Here is a 19,652-nt window from a genome sequence, read left to right on the forward strand (position 1 = left end):
AGTAACTAGATTTGTCGCAAGTCACTTGTGAGAAAATAAGTCGTCAAGAGGATTCGGAAAGTCACGTGATTTAGCAAGAAAGTTGCCACGTTGGCAACACTGGTTTCTGTCTTGCCACTCTACCATACAGGGCTGATTGGTGGATTCCTGCAGAGATGGTTGTCCTTGTGAAAGGGTCTCCTCTCTCCACAAAGGAATGTTGGAGCTCTGACACTGTGACCATTGGGTTCTTGGCCACCTCCCTTACTAAGGCCTTTATACATACACACACACATACACACAACCCCACCTCCAATGAAATTGGGACGTTGTGTGAAATGTAAATAAAAACAGAATACAATGATTTGCAAATTCTCTTCAACCTATATTCAATTGAATACACCACAAAGATAAGATATTTAATGTTCCAACTGATAAACTTTGTTTTTGTGCAAATATTTGCTCATTTTGAAATGGATGCCTGCAACACATTAAAAAAAGCTGGAACAGGTTCAACAAAAGACTGGGAAAGTTGATGAATGCTCAAAGAACACCTGTTTGGAACATTCCACAGGTGAACAGGTTAATTGGAAACAGATGAGTGTCATGATTGGGTTTAAAAGGAGCATCCCCAAAAGGCTCTGCCATTCACAAGCAAAGGTAGGGCGAGGATCACCACTTTGTGAACAACTGCGTGAAAAAATAGTCCAACAGTTTAAGAACAATGTTTCTCAACATTCAATTTCAAGGAATTTAGGGATTCCATCATCTACAGTCCATAATATAATCAGAAGATTCAGAGAATCTGGAGAACTTTCTACACATAAGCGGCAAGGCCGACAACAATGAACAACAATGAATCCTTGTGACCTTTGATCCCTCAGGTGGCACTGCATTAAAAACTGACATCATTGTGTGAAGGATCTTACCGCGTGTGCTCAGGAGCACAGTTCGCCAAGCCACATTCTGCACGTGTTACAACAGCGTGGCTTCATAGTAAAAGAGTGTGGGTAATAGACTGGCCCGCCTGCAGAACAGACCTGTCGCCCATTGAAAATGTGTGGCGCATTATGAAGCACAAAATACAAGAATGGACACCCCGGACTGTTGAACAACTGAAGTCGTACATCAAGCAAGAATGGTAAGGAATTCCACCTTCAAAGCTTCAACAATTAGTGTCCTCAGTTCCTAAACGCTTATTGAGTGTTGTTAGAAGGAAAGGTGATGTAACACAGTGGTAAACATATCAGTGTCCCAGCTTTTATGAAACTTGTTGCAGGCATCCATTTCAAAATGAGCAAATATTTGCACAAAAACAATAATATCAGTTTGAACATTAAATATCTTGTCTTTGTGGTGTATTCAGTTGAATATAGGTTACAAAGGCCTTTGATGTTTCATGAGAGTTTTAAGACACAGAAGTAGCGCAGTAACAGCAACACTCAGGGTATTTATTGATTCCACAAAGATCACAGTATTGTCTGTGAAGTCTATGCTGATGGAAAATACGGTGCTATCTATCTGTCGATGTATTGATCTGTCTAATCGATCTAATCTATCTAGTGAGAGAGTGAGTCTAGGTTCATAAATGTACAAAGTGGTTTGCAAGTCTGAGTATCAGCTTGAGGATGAGATGAGTGCCTTTAAACAGTCAGTAAATTTCAACATAAGTGTATTTCGGTGAATAGAGAAGAATGTCTGGGTATGAGGGAATGCAGTGAAGGATTGTTTCTATCATTCTCTATCTGACATTGCATTTGTCAGTGGGATTTGGCTGAACTTCAAGGAACCTTATGCTGACTACCCACCGGGGATCCAAGATTTGCAAGTGAGTTGTGAACAGGGGAATCTAGAGGTGGGATTATGCTTTGTAACAAAAAAAAACTCTGTCCAAACAATGTCTCCATACACATACAGTATGTCAGAACGGAAAAGATTATTTGATTAATGGAACAGTTGTTCAGCAGAAAAATAATGGCCACTGTTTGTTTACAATTAATTGTGTAAATCAGTGTAATGTGGTTATGGTTTCAGGTTAAACATTCCTAAGTCTACTGTGCATTTCAGAATGTGTGACATACGGTAGAGAAGTCCACATCTGCAACTCCGGCTTGATGTGAGACATGCCCACAGTCTGTGGGTGAGAATAGAAAGAAGCCCTGCCTTTGAGTAAAAGCGAGTGCATGACAGTTGGGAGCTATTTAAGCAAAGGCACATAAACAGGTTGTTTTGGGTTGGCCTGAAAAGGCTTGAATTCTTCTGCATGCATTACCTTATGTTTATGGGGTATCTTTTGCTCCAAACTTTAATATCTGTTTTAGGAACCACTCCTTTGATGGATTTTAGGTTGTTGAATAGATGGATAAAATTTAATATTGTTTTTCAAGGCTAGCTGCCAGCCTTGCCTTTTCTTTCAGTTGACAGTTTGACATTTTTCTGTTGTATGTCATGATAAATATAGACATTTTTTTAGGGTTTCCTGCTGGTTAAGGAAAGCACAGTAATATGCAGGAATTTCTCTGTGCTGTGGGAAGTTGTGGTGTACATTATATTGACCATCTTCTGCCATTTATACATAAATAAAATCAAAACAACAGTGGTGGTGTTGTTGGCCACCAGAACTAGGCTACAAAAATGAAAATAAATAAAAACTGACAAGCTTATTTCAAGCTGTATTAACCTCAACTGCTCCTAATTTCCATCACACGTTATGACAATCAAGTACATGCTAGTCATAGCTGGTGTCAGGGTGGTCCTTTGGGTGTCTTGCACACCCTCGGAGTCAGTTGGGACCATCCTGGACGGACGAGCCCATCAGTCATCCACCAACCACAAAAAAAAAAACAAAAACGCAGGCTGCTATGATTACAATTACAATGTACAAATTTCCAATATAAGGGTGATTCTTTAACTACGGGCACTATTGGCCTTGTAAATGTAATTTCCACCACACCATTGCCTTACAATGTAAAGCGCCTTGGGGCAACTGTTTGTTGTGATTTGGCGCTATATACATGTGCTCTGTCACTGTTTATCTCCATAGAAACTACCCAAACAATCTTTCATACAAACTGTTTAGGGACATTACAGTGTTGTGGTGGAAATTACGGCAATAGTGTGGGACAACTACATTTTGTTTAAAAAAAAATCACAACAGTTGTATGACATTGAATACCCCAATTATGTTTTGATTATTTTACTGATATTTTATTCAGAGATATTTTAAAACATTAGAAAAAACTTTTCTTTACCATTCATTTTATCATTGAAGATCAAAAGTCTGGGTGTCGGACAAGCACAAAACGGCAATATTTGCATATAATGATGCTGAAAAAAGGTGAAAAAGTCATCATAGACTACTAGAACAAATTTCTTAACACACTTTCATTGTAAAGATAACTATAAAAGTGTGAAATTTCCCCTTTTTTCTGTTTTTCATACAATATGATCAAAGGACATAATAAGTGCCCGTAGTCTAAGAATCATCCATAAATGATTCATAATGTAATAATATTGATAAACACACTGTGCTTTATTTGATTTTTACTAAAATAATTGTGAATGATTCGATTGGTTGAAATGATCTGAGTAAATGAAAACGACAAATGAAGTGATATGTAGAGTGTTGACGACTGGACCTAGCTGTGAAAGTGAGTATGAAGTAAAAAAAAAAATTATGCTGAACTAAAAGATGGATGTATGCCGTTTCTTTAATCAAGGAGCATGGAGGGTCCTAGGAGAGAGTGAAAGAAATGGTGAATTTCACCGTTACGGGTAAGTCATGTTGGGTATGAGTTGCGTCTCCTGCTGGTAACAATAATAAACAGTCTCTCAAGAATGTTTAGCCTTTATGCACCAAATGCACCTTTATGCATTTGGTGCCTAAGGGAGCATGCACCTCCCTTAGGCACCAAATGCATAAAGTTTTTAAATCCTATTCAGTAGCCCAATATTTGAGGTGCATTTAAACTGTGCTCACGTGTTTAACATGTGCTGCGCTACAGCCATGCACTTTGTTCATGTGAGTCAGACATGAGAAGATTGCTTTTTCCTTCTCAATCTTTGTTACAATTGCATATTCAACAGTTCAAAATTTTAAATATCCCGGTGAGATATTGTTTTTGAGTTACTGTGTTAACAAACTGGAGAGGATGGGCTCATTTATTTATCTATTCATTCATTCACAGCACTTGCTCAGGCTTTTAAAAGCCTAGGAATGATTTTTAAAAACAGTCATATATGATTAGACAATGCAAACACTCTTTAATTTCATTACCAGTTAACAGTATAACGTCAACTTCTCAGTCATTTGCATAATGATCATAAAGTGGTATAGAAAAAGCCGTACAATTGAGCATGAAATGATTATTATACGAGCGAAGTGCCGCTCAGTGGTGCAAAGCTCGCTCATGGTACAGGGAGTCCCAAACAGGAAGTGTCACATTTTGAGTCCACAGTGAAACAGGAAATGTCAAATAGTTCCTGGATTGACAGACAGGATCTCATGCAATCTCGCGGGAACTTACTGGCAAGTTCACACTTAAACAGGAAGTGCCAAATTTTGAGTCCACAGTGAAACAGGAAATGTCAAATGTTGAACACTTCCTGGCGTGGGTGAAGCTAGAGCAAAGGCCAGGGTTGCAGTGGACTACCCTGAAATCTGATTGGAAACAAATGATTGACATGTCACGGCACCGCACGTCTGATTGAAAAGAGTTGCATTTTGAAATCAGTAGGTCACATTGACTGTTAGATTCCGCCTGTCCAGTAATTGGTGCTGTGTACCACAAAAAGTTCTAATCCTCCTTAGTAGAAGAAGAAAAATGTTTGCCTCAAATTTGAAATGAACATGTTGTTTGAACCATGGACTAATAATGACACCAAAGTTATATTGGTGAGTAAAAAAACGTATTTTATGCCAGAAATTAAGTCCAGGTTGTTAAAAGCGGCATTTCTCCTTTAATTTGGGTTGCCTTGTATATGTGTGTCTCCAGTGATTTTTTAAATTAGCATGCAGCTGTTGATTAAATACCTCTTAATTTTGCTGTCTGAAGCCTTAAATAACCTCTTAATTTTTGCTCTCTGAGTGACACCAGATGATGCTTCACTTAAAAATACACATGCACAGAGTGTTTCTCACTGTACTCAAACGTTTTGGAACACTTGGCATTTCACACATTTCAATTTATGCAATTTCAATCCAAATAAATAACTCTAAAGTTATCTTCCTAAGCTCAAACTGAAAGAAAATGTCTACAACTTGATATAATTAATTAAAAATATAACGTTGGCCGACACAACATTATTTCAGTAACTGTTCTGTTTGAGAAATTATCGGCGTTCTATCGCATAATTTTGTCCCGATACTGAGTACTTTGAAAAGGGCTTAGATCGGCCGATAATATCGGCTGGGTGATATATCGGTCGGGCTCTAATTATTTACAGGTTTTATCAGTTTTAGAGATTTGCTTTCAGTTTGAGGAAGATAATTTTAGAAATTTTTATTCTTTATATTTTTTTGTATTTCTTGTATTTGAAATGGCATAAACAAATTAAAATGTGTGAAATGCCAAATGTTACAATACTTTTGGGAGGGTAGGGGTGCCAGAAAAAATCGATTCACGTCCAAATCGCGATTCTTATTTTATTCCAATTCTGAATCGATCCAAAATGTCCAAGAATCGATTTTTAAAAAACATTTTTAAAACATTTTCTTGCTTATTCTCCACGTGTACTGTTTGTCAGGCAACGGCTTCCATACTACAGGCGTCCCCGCGAGGGGGGGGGGGCGGGGGGTGGTCTGGCGTGCTTCAAACACTCGTGAGCTGCAGAGTTCAGTGGCTGTCGCTTAGCAGTGCTTAGATGGTGCTTAGCTCAGCACCGTCTTTGCTGAAGGCAAATGTTTGGGTGTATTTTGGATTTTATTATTTGCTGAGTAAGAAGGAGCTTGACATGAATTGTGCAGTGTGCAAAATCTGCAAAATGAAAGTCAAGTACTTCGGAAACACTTCAAATCCGCAAGCCCACATGTTACGCCCATCACCCGGAGCTAAAAGAGGGGAGCAGCAGTATCTGCCGACTACTGACCAGACGCTTCACTAAACTACCAGCCAACTCCGAAGGAGCAAAGCAGATAAGTAAATTTACATCTAGAATCACTTGATTAACCTTGTAAAGGCTGCATTTTCTTAACATAACATTTTTTAAGTAATATAACTATTTCTCAGAGCTCTTTGAATCGCGAATCGATTCTGATCAAATCGTCACCCCAAGAATCGAATCGAATTGGAATTGTGAGTTGTTCGTTGAACGATTCACATCCCTATTGGAGGGCACTGTTTCCTAACCTTATGATGATGCAAAATGAGTATTATTACTGTTTTATTACGAAAGTTAAATTTTCACTGTTACTGCACTTTGTGTGAAATCATACTCATATCATATGGTCCATATTGATATGACACTATTGAGACACTATAATCTGGCCATATTGCACAGCCCTACTGTCAACTAGCTGAAGACTTTGATATTAATTTGCATCTACATTAAAAAAAAAAATGCTTAAAGTGGCAGGGGTTAAGAAAGTTGTAATTAAGAAAAATGATAAAAAAAAAAAAGGTGGGGGTTCGGGGGAGCGGATCCCAGAAGCTGAAAGGTTTTAGCCATGCTAATGCTCCCCTGAAGCATTTACTTTAAAAAAAGTCTGAAGGACCTTAAATGACGTGGTGAGATGCTGAAGAGCTTCACGTGTTCATGTTCGTGACATATAGCCTACATATTACAGTGGTTTGACCATGTTCAACTGGTCTGATGTTAGCAGGATGGTATGCATGGCATGAAAGCTGCTCACACACGTTTGCCGCAAAAGTTATCTATTGATAAACCCATCTGTGTTAAACAGATACCATCTTGTGAAATGTGAGCCTTACACGGTCCCTCTGTCGCGTGTGTGTGCCATACGTGTGCGTGCGTGTTTACTCTGTTATGCTGGATCAGGAAAAATTCCCTATGTGCAAGTGAAGGCAACATGTTTGAAGGATGAATTACTTCAGCACAGTTGGCATATTTAGCAGATGGGCTGTGCTTCATAAGACAGTCTTAGTGTGATTATATGATTAGTAATCTCATCAGAACAAGTGTTTATTTCATCTGAATATACCAGACTTCGTCTGAATAAAAGTGGCTGTAAACCACTTTAAATTCTCACAATTTTATACATGCAAAGAGGGTAGCATATGTGAAGGTATAGTGGTGTACAATTTTGTGTGTCTGTCAGGCTGTCCCTGTTAGAACACAGTAGCTCAGAGAATTTTTTTGTGCTCCCTTGCGTTCACCTTGTGATACATAATGTGTGTGATCCTCCATTCAACAAAAAATAAGGGTTTCTCAAACTTGTTCTAGTAAGCTAACAAGTTTGAGAATCCTTTTATTCTGTCTGTCTTCCTGCCGTGCTGCAAAATGTGACAGGTGGACTAAGTGTGTCGTTTTAGGGCTGCTCCTGTGTAACTATGAAGGGCTCATTCTAATCTTATGAAACACATCAGTTTATTATTGAATGTAATTATAGCAGTATCAAATAGATAGTTATGGTAATGGACTGCATTTATGTAATGCCTTTTCATCTGAATCAAAAGCTCAAAGTGTTTTACAATGATGCCTCACATTTGGAGCAACTGGGGTATTAAGGACCTTGAAAATAGATGGACGGGTGGATGGATGGGAGGGGTTTGAACACAAGATTGTCTGGTCTCAAGCCCACCGTTTACCACAAGACCATCAACTCCCATCAGTTTCATGAATGCTTATATGTATTGTGAATGCTTTATTCACAATACGTATAAGCAGGGTTGATTATTTGCAGATATGCAAATAATCAACCCTGGGTCTGAGACACTAGCTTTAAAATTCAAGGTCAGGATCAAATTCAATCCCAATGCTAATACAGCATCTTTAGAACAGCTATTTTGAGAAATGGATTGAAAGATATGCATGACATGTTGGCAACATGTCCTTAGACCTTCAAAGGGAAAAACATTTTGAGTAATTGGTTGAAATATACCTAGAGTTTCTATTCAACACTGATGAGAAGTTGTATATTCCCTTTCCATTTTTAGCCTATAATCTTGAAGCGTCAAGTCAGACCTGTTTAATTGTTGATCAAAGGGCCAAGGCTACACTCGATTCAACTCAGATAAATTCAGATTTATTTGATACAGCGGCAAATTACAACATAAGTTACCCCAAGGTGTTTCACAAGCTACGCTGAAGCATATATTATGGCATCACTGAGTCATAAAGAAGTGATTAGCATAAATCAGTGTCAAGCCTGTAAGGCTTGGGTGTTGCTCAGTCTGAGTGCCCCTTCTAGGTTTTTAATCCCACTGTGAAATAGGAAAGCTTGTCCATTTTTTTATTTACCATTCCCATTAATACCTCAGGAAATTGTCAGTCAAAGTGATGACACGTTGCCACATCCTGTGATTAGTGCATATATACAAAGCAGTCTAACTGGGATCCAGAGCCTATTGTATGCTTGAGTTTATTTGTTTTTTTTTTTATGAATAATTGCTGACGTGCAGCTACGTCTGACTGATATGTGATGAAGTGTGACTTATGCAATGCATTTTTCTGTATGTGTGTATGTATGTATGGATGTATGTATGTACAGTATGTGCAGTACATGTGCACATGTCTGTGTGGATGTATTTGGTGTGTTTGGTGGAGTCACATTCCAACAGCTGGCATGCCCAGGCCTCACTCAGAATGTATGGAATCCCACAAGCTCTGAAAGCTCTGCAGTTCTGTGTGTGCGTGTGAGTCTTGGTCTTTATGATTTCTGCTTTCAAAATGAAGAAAAATTTGTGTCACTCTGGAAAATGTTTCCTTGTTGTGCAACTGTAATTTAATGAAATGGAATAGATTTTCATTCCTTGGATATGAGCAACACTTCAGCCACTTTGCACTGACTTGTTTCTCTTTCTGAGATCCCAGCTGTTCCTTCTCCCAGATAAACCAACATCTTACATTTACTAAAGCTGACTGTAATTTACCTAATAGGAGGGGTGTTTTTAGGTTCTGTGTTTTCTACCTTAGTCAATTAAGAAATTGCAGTGACAGTACTGTTTTTTCAGTGGAGTTTTTTCTGCCACAACAAAAACACCATACACCATATTTTAAGTAAATTTCTATTTCTGTTGTAGAACAGGTAACTCAGTTGGATAAGGAGTGGGCTGCCAACATGCAGACCTGTTTGATTTCCAGTCAGACTCCGTGTCTGTGCCCTTGGACAAAGCACTTCATCTGTATAGTCTCAGTCCACCCCTGTAAATGGGGATCAGCTTTGGCTGGGGATTTACCTGTGTCAGACTGGCCTCCCATCCATTCAGAGATAAACACAAGCACAACGATGCTTCAGTCTCAAGCCTGTGTAGGACTTACTTACTCTATTTCTGAGTGAAAAGCTCCAATTTACCACATTGGAGGTATCTGCAACAAGCCTTCACTGTCACAGTCGGAGGTCACACACAGACGAAGAACTCCACTGAATGTCTGGAACTTTGGGGAAATTACAAGATGATTTCAAATTATTATCCTTTCTTGTTTTCTGATGCTGTCAGCTTGGCTGGAGTGTCTTAACACAGTGAACTACCTACCTTATTGTGTACCAACATGTTAAAACAGAGGCTGTTTGCTAATACTATTTGGTTCAGTGCAACAAACAGATGATGGGGGGCAGGAATGAGCCTGCAGTAGTTCACTGTATTTTCCTGTCCTTTGAGATTAGAGTGTAATTGTCCGACAATGTGAACCATGCTCCCCAGGTCTCCTTTAAATTGTACAGTCCTGGTTAAAATTATTGACATGTTCTGAGTTTGATGTGTGTGTGTGTGTGTGTGTGTGTGTGTATATATGTATATATATATATATATATATATATATATATATATATATATATATATATATATAAATTGCAGTTGAATCAACTTTGTATAATCAGAATATTTGAATGAAATGCCTTCGCCTATAAACAAATGGATTCACTGCATTCCTAAAAAGGTGTCATTTTGGGTTCATCTCTCCATAGAACATTATCTCAGAGAAAAACTGCTCTTTTCAAAACAGAAGACACAGTGTGTTGATCCAAATGTGGCCCAAAATGTGAAGTGCAATATGAGTGCGGGCCAGGGGATCGGAAACACGGCACAAGACAACCGTCCTAGTATAAGTACGCGCGCACATTTTGTGAAGTAGCCTGATTATGACAGCTGTAGCTATGGAAACCCCTGGCTAATATGTTTTGCTACATCTCTCAGCCCTACTTTAAGTATGATTTTAGTTTGTCCGTGTTTGTTCATTTTGATCTTGGATTGGTCATAGCTCCAAGTTTGGTTCGAGATGACTGGCCAAGAAGACCAGGAGAGGAAATTAAAACCAGTCCCAAGCCCTTTTGTCTGGATGTAAAATGGTTTGGAAGGAAGAAATTCTACCTGCAGTACCTAAATTCTCCTTTTCACCTCAGTCTTTCTTTGGCATTTTTATAACATTGAATTTGTCTACAAAATCAACGTGCATGAACATGCTGCAGCAGCACTGAAATGCTTCAGGAAATGAATTTCTGCCTGCTCTGTGTCTTCAATGTCTCAGTCAACGCTGGTGTGTTGCTGTGTCATTTATCTACCAGCAGGGGAGGTGGAAAAGTTTATTTTCACCCATTTATTTTCATTGTGCATTAACACACTAAACAATCTTGCAAAATTTCCATGCATTCTTATTTTTACTGTAGTTTTGTTGCTTTTTCTAGTGGGAACGCACGTCATACTCAGAACCCAGTCAATGTTTGTGCGTTGTGTACAACTGGAACATATCTTAAGTCTGATGTGTTGATTTCACTGATGAATGATTGTATGTTTCCTTGTTCCTCCATTCTTTTGTTCTCATTGGCTGGGGTATGCTTGCAATGTGCTCACTCAGCACTTTTTTGTGTTACAGAGCTGACAGTTTAAGGAAATAACAGAAAGCTGCATTTGTTGTGATTCTAGTACTCCTACTGTACACTTTTCTCTTCTCACTCTTCCTCCTATCATCCCTTCTTGTCTTTTTCTGCAACCCTCCCTGTGCAGTGTTATCGTCTGGTTCCTGTCTCGTGCTTTCTCTCCTCCTCTAAGAGGATTGGCTGCTTGCATCTACCAACATCTGTGAGAGAGCAAAACAGAGAGGGGATGGGGTGGGGGAGCAGCACAGCAAAACTGACGATGCTGAGTGCTCCTTTTTTTCATTCTGACCGTCTCTCCTGTTCGCATACACATTCAGCAGGAGCGAGTCGCAACATCCGCATCAGTGGCCGCCGACCCGCTTCCCTTCTGCCCCTCTTTACTTCCATCTTTCTCTGAGCGCACGCCTTGTTCTCTCCCTTCCTCCGTCTGCATCGCCTTGTCTACCGTCTTGTCCTCATCGCTGCTGTCTGTCACCGTGGCGACATAGCCTCTGCAGCCATGGCGACTAGCCAGCAGGATTCAGGCTTCTTTGACATCAGCATCAAGTCTCTGCTCAAGTCGTTAGGAGGAAGTGAGTACAGACTGTATGCACCACAGTTGTGAAGCAAGCAGAGGTTACGGTCTTGCACAGACCAAGCAGCCATCAGGAGATCTTCCTGTGTCTCGCCTGTGCTTGTTTTAAATTTGTGTGACAGGTGTTTTGTGAGTGAATGAGACTGAAGAACAGGCAGCTCGGCATCACCCAATGATCAGTGTTTGGTAATGTTACTTCACGGAATGAATGAAACCAGGGGGTAAAGGGACAGAACTGCTCTCAAGTCAGCTCAAAGCTGATCTGACTGCTCAGCAGTGTTCTGTAGTAATTATACAGCACGTTACTCAGCAGAAGAAGTCAGTCTTTGGCTTTGTTATGTTCTTTGTGCCCATGGCTGAGCACATTAGCAGCAGTTTTGTTTCATTACATATTCATGACATCAAGCTCAAGATCATTTTCCATTAAATATAGATTGAGACCTTGTTATTCATTCCCCACCAAGAAATACAGATTCTAAAAGTATTATTAGATGCTTTAAATTTGTTCATTGTGTTTTCCTGAGCTGTCATTTGATTCCAAATGTGAAGTATTTTATTTGGATTTGGAAGTATATCTTGCTGATGGAGCAACATAAAGCTCTAAATCTTGTTCTGTAGCACAAACCAGAGACAAAACTGTATCACGGGACAGGATGAATGCATTGCATTCACAATGCTGCAGTGTGTTCAATGAAATTGAACTCACTATACTTTCATCTGTTTAATGGGACATTCTCAGATGCACATGTAAACAAAGAGCGACCTTGTTGCTGTCAGTGACATACAAAATAGGCTTGTACAATTAACACTCTGAACTGAAATTGACAAAGTGTTTATATCAGTAATTTTATAAGAAAAAAAATGTATATTACACACAATATCTATGATTCATTTCTCACACATATCTATGAATTCATTTTCTATTATACAATAATGAATGTTTATGAGTTCAATGGTACGAATATTTCATGAGGTGAATGCTGGAACATACCAGTCAGCGAGGCGAAGCTGAGTTAACTAGTATGTTCCAGCATTCACCAAATTAAATATTTGTTCCATTGAAAGAATGTAAAAACATTCATTATTGTTTTATATAACAGCTAAAATAGATCCTTCTCATTTGATATTTTATTAATTTATAAACAGAAAAGGGACTTACATTTTGGTGTTCCACTGTAACATGTAGTCCAGTGATGCTGTGCACTGACTTCGGACTTCCATAAAAAAAAAACAAAAGACTTTGTGTAGTCCTCAGTCCAGCCAAAAGTCACATCAGCGTTTCATGTGAACAGGTCTTCATGCATCCAGATGGCTTACAGCGGAGTGGATTGTGTGTGTGTGTGTGTGTGTGTGTGTGTGTGTGTTACAAGCAGCGTCAGTTAGCCATCATTGTGCCCTGCTTGCACCCGCGCGCGCACACACACACACACACGCAACCGGGTTGGTCGACTGTGTACATCCTCAGTACAGCGAAACAAAAAAAATCACGTCAGAAATGAGTCCAGCTTTTCTTCTCTCTTCCTGCTAACAATCTCCAGACAGCACAGTGGATTTGTTTGTGTGTGTGTGTGTGTGAATTAGCAGCGTCACTTAGCTCAATCAAATTATGTCTCGTAGAGTCGTTTCCCCCGCGCACGCACACACATGGAACCTGGTTGGCACTTGTGCATGCGTGTGCTACCAAAAAAGATTGTGTAGTCCTCAGTGCAGCCTCCAGACAGCACAGTGGATTTGTTTTGTGTGTAGTAATATCCGAAGTAAATATTGTTCCATTGAAAGAATGTAAAAACATTCATTATTTGTTTTATATAATGGCTAAAATAAATCCTTGTCATTTGATATTTTATTAATTTACAAACAACAGAAAAGGGACTTAGATTTTGGTACCTCCTCAGTGCAGTGAAAAACAAAATGTCAGAAATTAATCCAGCTTTGGTGTGCCACTGCTGCTTTGACATCAACAATCCAACACAAACTTTAAATACAACCCCTGGCAAAAATTATGGAATCACCGGCCTCGGAGGATGTTCATTTAGTTGTTTAATTTTGTAGAAAAAAAGCAGATCACAGACATGACACAAAACTAAAGTCATTTCAAATGGCAACTTTCTGGCTTTAAGAAACACTATAAGAAATCAAGAAAAAAGATTGTGGCAGTCAGTAACTGTTACTTTTTTAGACCAAGCAGAGGAAAAAAATATGGAATCACTCAATTCTGAGGAAAAAATTATGGAATCACCCTGTAAATTTTCATCCCCAAAACTAACACCTGCATCAAATCACATCTGCTCGTTGATATTGACCCTATGCCATGACATTGACCCTATGTTTCTTTTTGCAAGGAATGTTTTCACAGTTTTTGCTCTATGGCAAGATGCATTATCATCTTGAAAAATGATTTCATCATCCCCAAACATCCTTTCAATTGTCCAAAATATCAACGTAAACTTGTGCATTTATTGATGATGTAATGACAGCCATCTCCCCAGTGCCTTTACCTGACATGCAGCCCCATATCATCAATGACTGTGGAAATTTACATGTTCTCTTCAGGCAGTCATCTTTATAAATCCCATTGGAACGGCACCAAACAAAAGTTCCAGCATCATCACCTTGCCCAATGCAGATTTGAGATTCATCGCTGAATATGACTTTCATCCAGTCATCCACAGTCAATCAATCAATCAATCAATTTTTTTATATAGCGCCAAATCACAACAAACAGTTGCCCCAAGGCGCTTTATATTGTAAGGCAAGGCCATACAATAATTATGTAAAACCCCAACGGTCAAAAACGACCCCCTGTGAGCAAGCACTTGGCTACAGTGGGAAGGAAAAACTCCCTTTTAACAGGAAGAAACCTCCAGCAGAACCAGGCCCAGGGAGGGGCAGTCCTCCTGCTGGGACTGGTTGGGGCTGAGGGAGGACGAACCAGGAAAAAGACATGCTGTGGAGGGGAGCAGAGAATCGATCACTAATGCTTAAATGCAGAGTGGTGCATACATGAGCAAAAGAGAAGAAAACAGTGCATCATGGGAACCCCCAGCAGTCTACGTCTATAGCAGCATAACTAAGGGATGGTTCAGGGTCACCTGATCCAGCCCTAACTATAAGCTTTAGCAAAAAGGAAGTTTTAAGCCTAATCTTAAAAGTAGAGAGGGTGTCTGTCTCCCTGATCTGAATTGGGAGCTGGTTCCACAGGAGAGGAGCCTGAAAGCTGAAGGCTCTGCCTCCCATTCTACTCTTACAAACCCTAGGAACTACAAGTAAGCCTGCAGTCTGAGAGCGAAGCACTCTATTGGGGTGATATGGAACTACGAGGTCCCTAAGATAAGATGGGACCTGATTATTCAAAACCTTATAAGTAAGAAGAAGAATTTTAAATTCTATTCTAGAATTAACAGGAAGCCAATGAAGAGAGGCCAATATGGGTGAGATATGCTCTCTCCTTCTAGTCCCCGTCAGTACTCTAGCTGCAGCATTTTGAATTAACTGAAGGCTTTTTAGGGAACTTTTAGGACAACCTGATAATAATGAATTACAATAGTCCAGCCTAGAGGAAATAATGCATGAATTAGTTTTCAGCATCACTCTGAGACAAGACCTTTCTGATTTTAGAGATATTGCGTAAATGCAAAAAAGCAGTCCTACATATTTGTTTAATATGCGCTTTGAATGACATATCCTGATCAAAAATGACTCCAAGATTTTTCACAGTATTACTAGAGGTCAGGGTAATGCCATCCACAGTAAGGATCTGGTTAGACACCATGTTTCTAAGATTTGTGGGGCCAAGTACAATAACTTCAGTTTTATCTGAGTTTAAAAGCAGGAAATTAGAGGTCATCCATGTCTTTATGTCTGTAAGACAATCCTGCAGTTTATCTAATTGGTGTGTGTCCTCTGGCTTCATGGATAGATTAAAGCTGGGTATCATCTGCGTAACAATGAAAATTTAAGCAATACCGTCTAATAATACTGCCTAAGGGAAGCATGTATAAAGTGAATAAAATTGGTCCTAGCACAGAACCTTGTGGAACTCCATAATTAACTTTAGTCTGTGAAGAAGATTCCCCATTTACATGAACAAATTGTAATCTATTAGACAAATATGATTCAAACCACCGCAGCGCAGTGCCTTTAATACCTATGGCATGCTCTAATCTCTGTAATAAAATTTTATGGTCAACAGTATCAAAAGCAGCACTGAGGTCTAACAGAACAAGCACAGAGATGAGTCCACTGTCCGAGGCCATAAGAAGATCATTTGTAACCTTCACTAATGCTGTTTCTGTACTATGATGAATTCTAAAACCTGACTGAAACTCTTCAATAGACCATTCCTCTGCAGATGATCAGTTAGCTGTTTTACAACTACCCTTTCAAGAATTTTTGAGAGAAAAGGAAGGTTGGAGATTGGCCTATAATTAGCTAAGATAGCTGGGTCAAGTGACGGCTTTTTAAGTAATGGTTTAATTACTGCCACCTTAAAAGCCTGTGGTACATAGCCAACTAACAAAGATAGATTGATCATATTTAAGATCGAAGCATTAATAATGGTAGGGCTTCCTTGAGCAGCCTGGTAGGAATGGGGTCTAATAAACATGTTGATGGTTTGGATGAAGTAACTAATGAAAATAACTCAGACAGAACAATCGGAGAGAAAGAGTCTAACCAAATACCGGCATCACTGAAAGCAGCCAAAGATAACGATACGTCTTTGGGATGGTTATGAGTAATTTTTTCTCTAATAGTTAAAATTTTGTTAGCAAAGAAAGTCATGAAGTCATTACTAGTTAAAGTTAATGGAATACTCAGCTCAATAGAGCTCTGACTCTTTGTCAGCCTGGCTACAGTGCTGAAAAGAAACCTGGGGTTGTTCTTATTTTCTTCAATTAGTGATGAGTAGAAAGATGTCCTAGCTTTACGGAGGGCTTTTTTATAGAGCAACAGACTCTTTTTCCAGGCTAAATGAAGATCTTCTAAGTTAGTGAGACGCCATTTCCTCTCCAACTTGCGGGTTATCCGCTTTAAGCTGCGAGTTTGTGAGTTATACCACGGAGTCAGGCACTTCTGATTTAAAGCTCTCTTTTTTAGAGGAGCTACAGCATCCAAAGTTGTCTTCAATGAGGATGTAAAACTATGACGAGATACTCTATCTCACTTACAGAGTTTAGGTAGCTACTCTGCACTGTGTTGGTATATGGCATTAGAGAACATAAAGAAGGAATCATATCCTTAAACCTAGATACAGCGCTTTCTGAAAGACTTCTAGTGTAATGAAACTTATTCCCCACTGCTGGGTAGTCCATCAGAGTAAATGTAAATGTTATTAAGAAATGATCAGATAGAAGGGAGTTTTCAGGGAATACTGTTAAGTCTTCTATTTCCATACCATAAGTCAGAACAAGATCTAAGATATGATTAAAGTGGTGGGTGGACTCATTTACTTTTTGAGCAAAGCCAGTAGAGTCTAATAATAGATTAAATGCAGTGTTGAGGCTGTCATTCTCAGCATCTGTGTGGATGTTAAAATCGCCCACTATAATTATCTTATCTGAGCTAAGCACTAAGTCAGACAAAAGGTCTGAAAATTCACAGAGAAACTCACAGTAACGACCAGGAGGACGATAGACTTGGGACTTCCAATTTGGATGGACAAGACTAAAAGTCAAGCTTTCAAATGAATTAAAGCTCTGTCTGGGTTTTTGATTAATTAATAAGCTGGAATGGAAGATTGCTGCTAATCCTCCGCCCCGGCCCGTGCTACGAGCATTCTGACAGTTAGTGTGACTCGGGGGTGTTGACTCATTTAAACTAACATATTCATCCTGCTGAAACCAGGTTTCTGTAAGGCAGAATAAATCAATATGTTGATCAATTATTATATCATTTACCAACAGGGACTTAGAAGAGAGAGACCTAATGTTTAATAGACCACATTTAACTGTTTTAGTCTGTGGTGCAGTTGAAGGTGCTATATTATTTTTTCTTTTTGAATTTTTATGCTTAAATAGATTTTTGCTGGTTATTGGTAGTCTGGGAGCAGGCACCGTCTCTACGGGGATGGGGTAATGAGGGGATGGCAGGGGGAGAGAAGCTGCAGAGAGGTGTGTAAGACTACAACTCTGCTTCCTGGTCCCAACCCTGGATAGTCACGGTTTGGAGGATTTAAGAAAATTGGCCAGATTTCTAGAAATGAGAGCTGCTCCATCCAAAGTGGGATGGATGCCGTCTCTCCTAACAAGACCAGGTTTTCCCCAGAAGCTTTGCCAATTATCTATGAAGCCCACCTCATTTTTGGACACCACTCAGACAGCCAGCAATTCAAGGAGAACATGCGGCTAAACATGTCACTCCCGGTCCGATTGGGGAGGGGCCCAGAGAAAACTACAGAGTCCGACATTGTTTTTGCAAAGTTACACACCGATTTAATGTTAATTTTAGTGACCTCCGATTGGCGTAACCGGGTGTCATTACTGCCGACGTGAATTACAATCTTACCAAATTTACGCTTAGCCTTAGCCAGCAGTTTCAAATTTCCTTCAATGTCGCCTGCTCTGGCCCCCGGAAGACAATTGACTATGGTTGCTGGTGTCGCTAACTTCACATTTCTCAAAACAGAGTCGCCAATAACCAGAGTTTGATCCTCGGCGGGTGTGTCGCCAAGTGGGGAAAAACGGTTAGAGATGTGAACGGGTTGGCGGTGTACACAGGGCTTCTGTTTAGAACTACGCTTCCTCCTCACAGTCACCCAGTCAGCCTGCTTTCCCGGCTGCTCGGGATCTGCCAGGGGGTAACTAACGGCGGCTAAGCTACCTTGGTCCGCACCGACTACAGGGGCCTGGCTAGCTGTAGAATTTTCCACGGTGCGGAGCCGAGTCTCCAATTCGCCCAGCCTGGCCTCCAAAGCTACGAATAAGCTACACTTATTACAAGTACCGTTACTGCTAAAGGAGGCCGAGGAATAACTAAACATTTCACACCCAGAGCAGAAAAGTGCGGGAGAGACAGGAGAAGCCGCCATGCTAAATCGGCTAAGAGCTAGTAGCTACGCTAAGCTAGCGGATTCCTAAAAACACGCAAAGTGAATAATGTGTAAATAATTTAGAGGTGATTCAGCAGAAGGAGTGCTTTAGTTAAGGCACGTAAAGATTACACTGGGAAACAAATCGTAATCTAGATAACTAGATCAATCTAACTGCGCAGATTAAACAGCTAACAGATACAGAAAAACACCGCTGTGCTCCGGAACAGGAAGTGATACAATACCGCAGTGAGAGCCAGTCCACGATTGCTTTTCCTTAGCCCATTGTAACCTTGTTTTTTTCTGTTTAGGTGTTAATGATGGCTTTTCTGTATGTAAATCCCATTTTCTTTAGGTGGTTTCTTACAGTTCGGTGACAGATGTTGACTCCAGTTTCCTCCCATTCGTTCCTCATTTGTTTTGTTGTGCATTTTTCGATTTTTGAGACATATTGCTTTAAGTTTTCTGTCTTGACGCCTTGATGTCTTCCTTGGTCTACCAGTATGTTTGCCTTTAACAACCTTCTCATGTTGTTTGTATTTGGTCCAGAGTTTAGACGCAGCTGACTGAACAACCAACATCTTTTGCAACATTGCGTGATGATTTACCCTCTTTTAAGAGTTTGATAATCCTCTTCTTTGTTTCAATTGACATCTCTCGTGTTGGAGCCATGATTCATGTCAGTCCACTTGGTGCGACAGCTCTCCAAGGTGTGATCACTCCTTTTTAGATGCAGACTAACGAGCAGATCTGATTTGATGCAGGTGTTAGTTTTGGGGATGAAAATTTACAGGGTGATTCCATAATTTATTCCTCAGAATTGAGTGATTCCATATTTTTTTCCTCTGTTTGGTCTAAAAAAGTAACCGTTACTGACTGCCACAATCTTTTTTTCTTGATTTCTTATTGTGTTTCTTAAAGCCAGAAAGTTGCCATTTGAAATGACTTTAGTTTTGTGTCATGTCTGTGATCTGCTTTTTTTCTACAAAATTAAACAACTGAATGAACATCCTCTGAGGCCGGTGATTCCATAATTTTTGCCAGGGGTTGTAGGAGTCCAAAAACAATTCTGACGATAA

At 39.7% G+C, this 19,652-nt stretch overlaps 1 protein-coding gene across 6 annotated transcripts in view; it reads left to right on the top strand.

Moving 5' to 3' along the window:
- The window catches only part of fryb (furry homolog b (Drosophila)), a 209,896-nt gene that overhangs the window by 22,504 nt on the left and 167,740 nt on the right, over positions 1–19,652 (top strand). Inside the window, exon 1 of one of the 6 annotated variants that reach the window (XM_034178232.1) lies at positions 11,289–11,544. The exons of the other annotated variants lie outside the window; for them this stretch is intronic. Within the exon in view, the coding sequence (XP_034034123.1) occupies positions 11,472–11,544 (73 nt within the window). The 5' untranslated portion in view covers positions 11,289–11,471. Of the gene's footprint in view, positions 1–11,288; positions 11,545–19,652 lie in introns of those variants that run through there. 6 annotated transcript variants of the gene reach the window in all.

The sequence above is a fragment of the Thalassophryne amazonica genome, chromosome 9, assembly GCF_902500255.1.
Source record: "Thalassophryne amazonica chromosome 9, fThaAma1.1, whole genome shotgun sequence".
NCBI classification, from domain to species: Eukaryota; Metazoa; Chordata; class Actinopteri; order Batrachoidiformes; family Batrachoididae; genus Thalassophryne; species Thalassophryne amazonica.